Here is a 12,248-nt window from a genome sequence, read left to right on the forward strand (position 1 = left end):
ACCAATATGCTGTTAACATGCTTGAATCGAAGACTACCCGAGTTGAGGTGGACGGAGTCTTACGTTATGCCACCCCTCTGCTTAGGCGTAAAGATATGCCGCAGTTCCAAGCCTCAAAGGAAATGGTAATCCCCAGCCTCCGGAACACTGAACGGTGCCTCGCTAAACACCCAGATCGAGCCAAGGCGTACAGTGCTGAAATTCAGAAACTGACCCAGGCAGGAACTGTCAAGAAGTTGAGTTCCCATGAATTGACACAGTCAGGGGAATCATGGTATATCCCACATCCTTCTGAGATTTGTCTGGCGGGACATGGAAGTAGACCGAAGTCCATCAGTGTTTGAGTGGCAAGTCCTGCCCTTCGGTACCACGTGTAGCCCGTGCTGTGCCACCTATGCCATGCAGCACCACGTTATCAGTCATAGCCAGCCAGAGGATGATGTGAGGTTTTCTATTGAGAGATGCTTTTACGTTGATAATTGTCTGCAGAGCCTCTCCTCCCCTGACCAAGCCCGAACACTGGTAGATAAGCTAAGGGAGCTTCTAGCCTCTGGTGGATTTGAACTCCGCCAATGGGCCAGCAATAAGCCAGAGCTCATCAGCCATCTACCTAAAGAAGCCCGATCAGACAGTCTAGAACTTTGGTTTGCTCACGACCGAACAGATAATCCTGAATCCGCTCTGGGTCTCAGCTGGCATTGTTCCACAGACACACTGAGGTACAAACATCGACCAGTGAATTATGATGCTCCTACCATGCGGAACATCTACAAGGTTTTAGCCAGTCAGTATGACCCCCTCGGGTTTATTCTGCCGTATACCACTCGTGCCAAAATACTAGTGAGACAGCTTTGGGACAAACACAGGGACTGGGACGATCCCCTACTGCCCCATGATTTGCTGCAAGCTTGGAGAGACTGGGAGGGAGAGTTACAAGTCCTGCCAAGAATCTCCTTTCCCCGAGCATATGTACCTCCTGCCATGGATGAGAGAAACATCACTCATGAGATACATGTGTTTTGCGATGCTTCGGAGCAAGCATATGGAGCTGTCGCTTACCTGAGGGCAGTAGACAGTCAAAATCAGCCTCATCTCTCCTTTGTTGTGGCCCGTTCAAGGATTGCACCTAAACGACTGCATTCAATGCCCAGATTGGAGCTTTGTGCTGCTCTCACAGGAGCTCAACTCAGTAGGTTGATGGAGCAAGAACTTACCCTGCCAATAAGCCAGATTACCCTCTGGACCGATTCAACTACGGTCTTATCCTGGTTACAATCTGAGTCGTGCCGGTTTAAGGTATTTGTTGGCACCCGAGTGGCGGAAATACAGGAGCTCACCGATCGACATTCATGGCGATATGTTGACTCTGTGAATAATCCTGCGGATGATCTCACTAGAGGTAAGAAGCTAGAGGAGCTGGTTAAGCCTAACCGTTGGAGCCATGGACCACCATTTCTCCTCCAAAGCCCAGATAAATGGCCAACCCTGCCAGCAACAGTAGTTGAGGAGTGCCATTCAGAAATTCGCAAGTCTGTATTCTGTGGAGTCGCGACCATACCTGATGAAGAGCAGCACATACCCAATGTGCATCAGTACACCACTTGGAAGGAACTGTTAGAGGCCACAGTGCAGACGCTTCACGGGGCGGCAGGTCAGAGTGGGAACCCTAATGCTGACAACTACCGTACAGCTGAGATTCTTATCCTGAGAGGGGCACAACTGGATAGCTTTGCAGAGGAGTTCAGACTACTGCAAAATGGGAAACCAGTCCAACGAAGTAGCCGTTTACTTTCCCTGTCTCCAGAGCTGGACGAAACAGATGGTCTCATTAAGGTCGGGGGCAGATTGCGGCAATCTGAAGACTTAGACCTGGCTGCTATGCATCCTATCATCTTGGATCATTGCCATCCCACCACTAAGCTTCTGATTCAAGACTATGATACCCGGCTTTGCCACCCTGGCCCTGAGAGAGTGTTTGCAGAGATCCGTCGTAAGTTTTGGATCTTACGAGGTCGAGAGGCAGTTCGACGGTATCAACATACTTGCACAGAGTGTCGTAGATGGAAAGCAAGCCCTCAAGTTCCTAAGATGTCAGACCTACCTGTAGCACGCCTACGCCTGTATAAGCCAGCATTCTACTCGACAGGCATGGATTGCTTTGGGCCCTTTATAGTGAAGGTGGGTAGGAGAACTGAGAAGAGGTGGGGAATTATCTTCAAGTGCCTTACAACAAGGTGTGTACATCTAGAGATCCTTACCAATCTGGATACTGACTCCTTTTTGATGGCCTTGAGGAGGTTCATCGCCAGGCGAGGAACACCAGCCGAGTTGTTCTCTGACCAGGGAACAAACTTCCGTGGAGGAGAAAGAGAGATGCGGGAGGCCCTTGCAGAATTATCCCCAGAACTCAGACTCCAGCTTGCCAAACACAAGATAAAGTTTCACTTTAACCCACCTGGTGCACCCCACTTCGGCAGAGCTTGGGAGAGGGAAATCCGCTCAGTGAAAACTGCACTGTACCGAGTGGTAGGCAGTCAAGCTGTTACAGAGGAAGTGCTACATACTGTTCTCCTGGAAGTGGAAGGCATGTTGAATGCTAAACCATTGGGATATGTGTCCTCCAACCCTAAGGACCTTGATCCGGTGACACCCAATGTTCTGCTGATGGGGCGGCGGGACGGGTCCCTGCCCCAAGTTGTCTATCCTAAATCTGAGCTTCTGAGCAGACGCCGCTGGAGGCATTCCCAAATTCTGGCTGACCAGTTTTGGTCTAGTTTCATTAAGAACTATCTCCCGAACCTGCAAACCCGCCAGAAATGGAATGCCAACCCTACGGAAATGACCCTAGGATCAGTGGTACTGATGATGGACCCTCAACTGCCCAGAGCATGTTGGCCGGTTGGTCTTGTCACCAAAGTTTACCCAAGTGCAGATGGACACATAAGGACAGTGGATGTAAGGATAAACAACAGAACTTACACTAGACCTGTAGCCAGATTGATAGTTCTACCAGAGGTTCCAGATGAAGATGATAACTAAGCCCTTATGCCTGTTCCCGGATACTGGACTGATCACCTATTCAGAAACAAATGTGCTGCACACATTTGGGGGCGGCTGTAAGAAAGGTCACGCAGATGACTGTATAGTCGTGTATGCGCACCTCTGACGCATATTGATGTGCTCTAACGCACCCTTGAGCGCACGCAATGAGTAGCGCTCTGCTTCTGCGCAGATTCACGGACGATTCTGAAGCAGATGTGTGACAGGACGACGCGGCTGAGATTATTCCCCATTTGGAGAGTGTTTAGATAATATTGTGTGCGTCACTGCTGAATAGTAAGTGTTTTTGTCTTCATCTGCTATTTAGTGATTAAGATAATCGTGTTTGTGTGTTATATTTTGATATTTATCACTAATGTCTGACTGACGCGATGCTAGTTATGGTACTAATCACCTCGTTTATTGTCATTACTCTCCATGTATATTTACGTTATGCATTCAGTGCAGATATTATTAATCTATATTGTGGATTATATTGTTTTATACTTTGAATCCTTTAAGTAGTTATTTACAATATTATCCGTAACATGTTTTACTGCTACTCACGTTTCTGTACACGTGACACCACCTAGCGGCGGTTCGTATGCATCTGACTGTTAATGGTAATTGCATCGGTTACTGTTTTAGTATTGAATGTATGAATAGTTAATTCATATGCTGTTATTCATATGTTATTTGTTTCCATTTAGAACCACACATACACTCATCTAAATGCAGAATGGAAGACTGTATGCCCATGTCTACTGCAACAATTCATTAAACACCATTCATTCAGATCTTGGTCTGGTTTATGTGTTCTGACCGACACCCGAGAGTGATTACCACACTAAAGTAGTTCCAGCAATAGTATAAAATACAGTCCTTATAAGTCTTCCCAACAACAACACTAAGAGATAGTAAATCTTTTCCTGGATTTTTTTTGTGCGTTCCCGAGATTAGACCTTCCTTAACATAATGCCGAAAACCCGAAGTCTCTAGGTGGTCTGGTTGAGGAGTAGATAGAAGTGCAAGATTGGTGCGCACAGACGCACAGAACAGAAATCATGAGTTAACAAGCGCAATTTTGTCCGGTGGAAAATTGCGCTAAAAAGGTTATATCATGTGGATAAACATGATGTAAATCTTCTAATAATAAAAAAGGACATTATGAACAATCTGTGCATCTTGTCATGTTTTATTTCATTAAATGAAACAAAGGTCTAACAGAACACAAAACAATTAAATATAGGCTGTATAGCACACAAAATCTTCTTGTGGGCTTTCAACAAACAGCATGAAGAAAATAACAATAATAAGAATAAATATACAGTAGTTGAAAGGAGCAAATAAGAATAATCAATTATTGTAAATGATTTTAAAAATACTTTTTTTAAAATGTAATTCTCCTTTATAATACAACTATTAAATAATAATAATAATAATAATAACAATAAATGAAAATCACCTGTTGATCAGTGACTGGAATCCATCCAAACTTGAAAGTCAATTGGATTTGTTTTAAAAAACTGAAACAATTAAAGAAATTGCACACAGCCTATGAAGACAGAGGGTGACCAAATCCTTCATAAGAGAATCTTAATCTTACTAAATCTTAGAATATATCTGGTTAACTTTATAGACTTATGGTCATTGAACCTGTCCAGAATAACAAAAAATGAAAGTGTGAGCTACAGAGGAAACAGGTTTGTTCAAATAAATCACGTGATTTCTGGGAAACGTCTCCTGTTACATAACGTAGCCTAACCTGTTCCCTGAGAGGAGGGACACTTCATGTTGGGGTTATCCCCCGTTCAGGGGTCGTGTTAGACTTCTGTTTTGTCCGTCATTTTGACGGACAGGGTCGTACAAATTAATGCTAATAAGCCTTTTGTTCACATTTTCATTTTTATTTACGAACGTAGCCTACAGGACAAGCATGCTTATGTATTTTTTATTTATGAAGAGAAAGTTGAAAAGCTGTGTGTCACATTTCATGTTTGTCCAATAAATCGCAATAAGCTTTGTGCTTTGTTACTTTTGATATGAGAGACAAAGTCTCAGCTTTCAAATTCTGTCTATTTTATCACAAAATTCAAACAATAAATAGCCTATATAGGCTAGGCTACTGTACTGTTTTCGCAAAACGTTTGCGATATTTTCTAAACGTCGATAAAAAAACTATTGCGAAATGACAACGTTTCCATTAACCGATGTTAGCCGACTGAAACGTAATTTTTGCATTATATCCCAGCCACAACACTAGCCATTATTTTTAATGGAAGGAGACGGTGTTATATGGAAGCCCATTCCCGCCACATAAGAAAAAAACGAGCATATAAAAACTTGAAATTATGACATAGCCTAGGCTACAGAGCCCGGGTAAGTATTTGTTTCAGTTATGACAGTAACGTGCGGTGAAATCTTGTCATGGGTAGGCTGTGACCTATCAATGTGGCATATATTCATTCAGTTAATGTAGCAACCCAAGTTCATATCAGGCATCATCACATCGCTGCCTGCATACAGCAAAGTCAGTCATATGTGAGGCTAATGCACAATCAAATCGAATAATCAAATTAATGGACACATCTATCTTATGACTTATACAACAAAACAAATGTTCTGTGCGGGACACAGTAAGAGGGAGGCGGCGCGGTGTCAGCGAACCGACAAGCAGCCTAGTCACTATTGTGTAGTTTGTATTAATGCCATGGTTCAACAAATAATGTAAAGGTTAAATAATAATTCACTTAGACTTTATAAGAAGCAATTGCGACTTTATTTCACACAATTCTGACTTTATATCTTGCAATTCTGACTTTATAACATGCAATTGCGACTTTATTTCACGCAATTCTGACTTTATATCTCGCAATTCTGACTTTATAACACGCAATTGCGACTTTATTTCACGCAATTCTGAGAAATAATGACAGAATTGCGAGATGTAAACTCGCAATTGTGAGATAAAAAGTCGCAATTATCTTTTAAAATGTTTTATTCTGTGGCGGAAACAAGCTTCCATACCTCCTGGCCTCTTCCTCCCATCCATCCTCCCTGACGCATAGCTACCGGGCCGGCCCAGCTATCGGTAGGCGCCGGCGGTGCCGCGGTAGTTACCTGAGAAAACTTTTTGGAAAAGACGGGCTATGGACCCAACCAACTCTATAGGAGGGGAGAGGAGAACTCCCTCACATGGTACAACCTATGCAGAGGCTGCGCGCTGTGGTGTCAGAATGCGGAACGTGTGTAGCCTAATGTAACTAACGTGACAAATGTGGGGGAAAAAATCCTCGACCGGCCCAAAAGTGAAGCGGCCCACCGGGGATTCTCCCGATTACCCACCCCGGGCCTGTTGACAGCCAACGCTAGGCGCCGCTAGATCGGGAAGCGCTGATTGAGTGAGAGTGAGTGGATCACGTGACATGAAGCAAGCTCGGTCTCTGCCTCAATGTTGATAATTCAAGACAGCATGAGAACTGACTGCGCATGCGCAAACCTACGTAAACTACGTCCTATGGACCAAAGAGGCACTGCTAACCTCTGCCTCAATGGCCATGGCCTTGAATTTCCTGCATGAAACAATGGTTTTAGGAGCAAACAATGGCAAAATGAGTATATTATATGTGTATTCCTGAGAATTTTTGTTACAAAAATTAATATTTGGAATAAAATAAATCATAATGTGGTGAATTAATAAAGTTCTTGGAATTAATAAATGTAATGTCAACATTTCCTTTGGTGAGGCACTGCCTACCCTGACCGCACGTCCCTGAGTTATGATTACCTATAATCAGAGTGCGAATTACCCCACCATAATTGGGGGGTACTGCTCCTTCACTTCTTCTATGACCATCATGGTCCACTACCATATCAATCCCCACCGTGATCGCCAAGTGCAACATGTGTTGTGCAACACACATACAAGGTCTAAACATGCGGCAAACTGATAATCAGTAGGCTAGAGAATATCTCATTGTTATTATATATCCAAAAGAGAACTGTTTTGATCAACTCCCAAAAGTTAGAAGTTAAGTGCACTGAAATACCATTCTAATTACTAGTAAAAGTAATACCTTTACAAGAAGCCTATTGCCTATTTCGGGGGTTTTCCTGGCTCAAAATGAGGCGGAGGTGGTAAAATCATAATAATGTATTTTAATAATAAGATAATTAAATGTGTATTTTTTTGTAGATCATCATACAGCCTAATGTGTTTCCCACATTTTTGTTGTTGGTGGAGCTTGGTATCTCTAGGGGGGTCTGGGGGCATGGCCCCCCAGAAGAAAATTTTGTACATTTTAAAGATAAATTCATTAATCTGTTGCACTTTGAGTCACCCGAATCCACTATTAAAAATAAATAATCCACCCGCAAACCGCCCATATTCTTTGATTTAGATATCTGCATCTGATCATCACATTACAATTATTCAAATTCTCAGTGTTAAGCATGATAATATGGTAACATATCACACTGAAGTAGGCTGATTTAAAATGAACATTTATTTAAAATAAAAGTTCTTCTTTTGTCAAAATTACATTTCCTTAATAGCCTAAACAGAGGCTTTACTCCCTTCAAGCTTAAATTGTCAGTGTTTCATTACATCACTGTTTGAAAACACTCAGAATAATTTTTTGTACCTTTATAAAGGGCATTTTCCCCTAATTTTATTAAATGTATGCTCCATCTTTCATTTTGAATTCTTAAATTTGATAAATATATTCAATTAAAATAATTAGACACTAGGCTGTTACCAATAAAATTAAATAATTTACATTGAAAAATTATAACTGTATTAAATTAGATTATTTTAAATATTTTTGAATATACAAATAAGGAATGTTGAAAAGAATGATACTTTATGAAACTAGCGTTTTGTCATTCAACGTTGACACTTGCTTGAGAAGTTGAAGTCGTTCTCTATCTCCGTTGCTTCTAGCCACGGTGGTTAAAAATGGTACGGTCCACAATAGGGGTGTCTGAAATCGCTTTACATTAAAATGTTCCTACAGTGAAAATAGGAGTTGACTTGTATTGTAACTGTAATTATATTTTTTCACAATATCAGAAAAATGATCTGACCCCCCCAAAACTAATATTTCTGTCCCTTTGGGGGTTACTGGGTCTTCATTGGGGGGTATAGTACCCCCCAGTACCCCCTGTAATTCGAACTATGCCTATAATTACATTTATTTGCCATTCTCTTCAGCAGCAATAAAGACTAGATCCAATACTTGTCTTATGAGTCTTTTTATATATTTAAATAACCAAATTAATTAAGTAAAACAATGTGAAAAGTAATAAAATGTGAAAATACACTCTTTGAAATAAAATAAAACGTCAAATAATTTTAAAGTGTTAAACGCCCTGGTTATTTTAGGGTGTGTGATAAGGTTCAGTTCGTCAATAGTAAGGAAGGAAGAAGACAGGGGTCGGCTGGAGCTGGGACGCACGTTTTATTTACTCTTTTCGTAATAACAGAAATATGCGCACAGAGCGCGTTCACCATGCACATGCACAGCAATACAAAACAATAACTCAGAATTCTCTTTTAGTCGTCTCTTGCAGGATCAGCGTCACACGAGGTCCCAGCTCGTCTCTCTCTCTCTCTCTCTGTCACTCTCCGGCTTATATCCGGTCTCTCCACGCCAATTACTGAAATCAGACACAGGTGTTCATCATCTGCACTTGACCTACTTACGCTCCGCTCCGCTCCGTCCTCTCTCTCCCGCTACAGACTCAGCAAAACCACGCCCCCCTCGCCACATACCCCCACCGCCCGACTCAGGCCGGGGAGCCATCCGGTCTGCAGCCTCCCCCCCCCTCCTCCTGGAGAGAAAGTCAGCCACAGCCATCTGTACACCCGGCCTGTGGATCACCTGGAACTTAAAAGGCTGTAAAGCTAGATACCAACGAGTGATCCGCGCGTTGGTATCCTTCATGCGGTGGAGCCACTGCAGGGGAGCGTGGTCCGAACAGAGGGTGAACTCCCGCCCCAGGAGGTAATAGCGAAGGGTGAGAACGGCCCATCTGATGGCCAAACACTCCTTCTCTATGGTGCTGTACATCGTCTCTCTCTTAGAGAGCTTTCGACTGATGTACAGCACCGGCCGCTCTTCACCCTCCACCTCCTGGGACAGGACAGCGCCCAAACCCCTGTCCGACGCGTCTGTCTGTAGGATAAAGGGGAGAGAAAAGTCAGGAGCATTTAAGAGCGGACCGCCACACAGAGCAGCCTTTATCTGGGTGAAAGCCTGCTGACACTGCTCCGTCCACTGGACCCTATCTGGTGCTTCCTTTTTAGTTAAATCAGTCAGCGGGCTGGCAGTGTCCGAAAAATTAGGTACAAACCTCCTATAATAACCTGCCAGCCCCAGGAACTGTCTAACCTCCTTTTTGGTCTTGGGTCTCGGACAGGTCGCAACTGCTGCCGTCTTGTCAATTTGTGGACGCACCTGACCATGACCCAAGTGGAAACCCAGATATTTTACTTCCACCCGCCCAATTGCACACTTCTTCGGATTGGCCGTGAGCCCAGCCCTTCTCAGCGTCTTCAGGACAGCTCGCAAATGCTGCATATGTCGCTGCCAATCACCACTATAGATGATGATATCATCTAGGTATGCAGCGGCATATGCAGCATGCGGCCGGAGAATTCTGTCCATCAGACGCTGAAAGGTGGCCGGAGCCCCGAACAACCCGAACGGAAGGGTAACAAATTGGTGTAATCCGAACGGCGTCGTGAAAGCTGTTTTTTCTTTGGTCATGGGAGACAAGGGGATCTGCCAATAACCCTTAGTTAGGTCCAGTGTCGAATAAAAACGAGCAGTGCCGAGTCGATCAAGCAATTCGTCAACCCTAGGCATTGGATATGTGTCGAATTTCGACACAGCATTCACCTTTCTGTAATCCACACAGAACCGTACTGAGCCGTCCGTTTTAGGCACTAAAACTATCGGGCTCGCCCAGTCACTGTTGGATTCTTCTATTACTCCCATTTCTAACATCGCTTCTAATTCACTCTGAACTACTTTTTTCTTGTGTTCTGGTAATCTATACGGCCGGCTGCGAACAACCACGCCCGGCTCAGTCTCAACGTGGTGCTGAATGAGATTCGTTCGGCCAGGCAGGGGTGAAAACACATCAGCAAAATCTGCTTGTATAGATTTTATATCCGTGAGCTGCGAGGGTGAGAGGTAGTCTCCTCCAGGGGCCAGAGCGAGGGATTGAGATTTTGAACTCACTTCTGGACCGAGATCCTCCTCCCCACTCACTACCGTCGCCAGCATCACTGACTCCGCCTCCGACCATTTTTTAAGCAGGTTGAGGTGATATATTTGATGTGCACCACCCCTATCCGTTCGAACTACCTCATAGTTGAGATCACCAACTCGCCGTGTAACCTCAAAGGGTCCTTGCCACTTTGCGAGTAACTTTGAACTAGAAGTAGGGAGTAATACAAGTACTTTATCCCCCGGTGCGAATTGACGTAGTCTAGCCCCCCTGTTGTACAACCGACTCTGCTTGTCTTGTGCCTGTAACAAATTCTCCATTGAAAGCCGCCCCAAAGTGTGGAGTTTTGTTCTCAGGTCCATGACATATTGAATTTCATTTTTGCTATTAGAAGGTCCGTCCTCCCAAGTTTCTCTAAGGACATCTAACACCCCACGGGGCTGACGTCCATAGAGAAGCTCGAAGGGGGAAAACCCTGTGGAGGCTTGCGGGACCTCCCGTACAGCGAACAAGAGGGGTTCTAACCACTTATCCCAATTTTTGGCGTCCTCCTGTACGAACTTACGAATCATGGATTTCAACGTGCGATTAAACCGTTCGACCAGCCCGTCTGTCTGTGGGTGATAGACACTTGTTCGAATTGATTTAATGCCCAATAATTCGTACAGCTCGCGAATAGTACGTGACATAAACGCCGTGCCCTGATCGGTGAGGATTTCTTTCGGAATCCCCACCCGGGAGATTAATTGAAACAGTGCACTCGCCACACTCTTAGCAGAAATAGTGCGGAGAGGCACTGCCTCAGGATACCGCGTTGCATAATCCACCAGAACTAATGCAAAGCGGTGTCCCCGTGCTGACCGTTCTAATGGCCCGATGAGGTCCATACCAATTCGTTCGAAGGGGACCTGCATTAATGGTAAGGGGCACAATGGTGCTTTTGGGGTGGCCGGTGGATTCACCAACTGACATTCACGACAAGACGCGCACCACCTGCGCACGTTCTCGTGAATGCCCGGCCAAAAGAACCGGGCCATGAGACGGTTTAGTGTAGCCGTTTGTCCTAAATGCCCGGCCATTGGATTACAATGAGCCGCCTGGAAAAGCATTTCCCGACGGCTTCTCGGTATTAATAACTGGGTTGTATCTTGCTTTGTCTGGGTGTCTTGGGTCACCCGATACAACTTATCTTTTAAAATTGAAAAATAAGGATAGGGGAGCGGTTGTTCAGGATGAAGAAGCTGACCGTCGATAGAGCGAACCTGATCAAAGGCATTTTTCAGCGTTTCATCCCGTGACTGTTCCAGGGGAAAATCATCACGCTCAGGGAGGATGTTTCGCTCCAGAGCACTCTGTTCCCCTGAAACAGGCTCCGGAGGTTCCGGTTCAGCCTCCCCCAACTGTGCAACCGCTATACTACCCTTCTCTCTTTTCTCCCAAGCGGCATCCGAACATAAATATCCCAATAATTTATTAAACGAGGGCCAATTAGTACCCAAAATTATCGGATGCCGGAGGTGCGGATTAACTGCCACCTCTATTCTATGCTTTTCTCCCCTGAATTGAATATCCACAGGCAAAATAGGATAACTCACCACTTCCCCGTGCACACACCGAACCTTAACCACGCGGCTATTATCCAATGCCCTAGGTTGAATCAGGCTTTGATGTATGGAGGATTGGTTACATCCTGAATCCACCAGAGCCTGATATGTACCCCCCTTGATACTCACTGGTATTTGGTATAGGCCAGCTTGATCGAGGGCAGCCTGTGGCGCGTCGGGGACCCGGATCAATGTCCCCACCTCCATCACTGGACATCGATCAATAAAATGTCCTGGGTCCCCGCAGCGCCAACAGGCCGGCCCAGACTTTACCGCCGCCCTGGCGGCAGGAAGCGGGTCAAGCGATTGGCGTGGAGAGAGCGGTGATGGAGGGGCCGGGGTGAAGAATCCCGTGGTCGAACTCCCTCC

At 44.8% G+C, this 12,248-nt stretch overlaps 1 protein-coding gene across 1 annotated transcript; it reads left to right on the forward strand.

Moving 5' to 3' along the window:
• Positions 1 to 399: 399 nt before the first annotated feature.
• LOC311087011 (uncharacterized protein) lies at positions 400 to 4,197 on the forward strand (the record flags this gene model as incomplete). The annotated part of the gene is made up of 2 exons (XM_084120270.1): positions 400 to 3,336; positions 3,750 to 4,197. The coding sequence occupies one exon, from the start codon at positions 400 to 402 to the stop codon at positions 3,037 to 3,039; it is 2,640 nt and encodes an 879-aa protein (XP_083976396.1). The 3' UTR covers positions 3,040 to 3,336; positions 3,750 to 4,197.
• Positions 4,198 to 12,248: the final 8,051 nt, after the last annotated feature.

This window comes from Abramis brama (assembly GCF_963993115.1).
Source record: "Abramis brama genome assembly, chromosome: 7".
Taxonomy (NCBI): Eukaryota; Metazoa; Chordata; class Actinopteri; order Cypriniformes; family Leuciscidae; genus Abramis; species Abramis brama.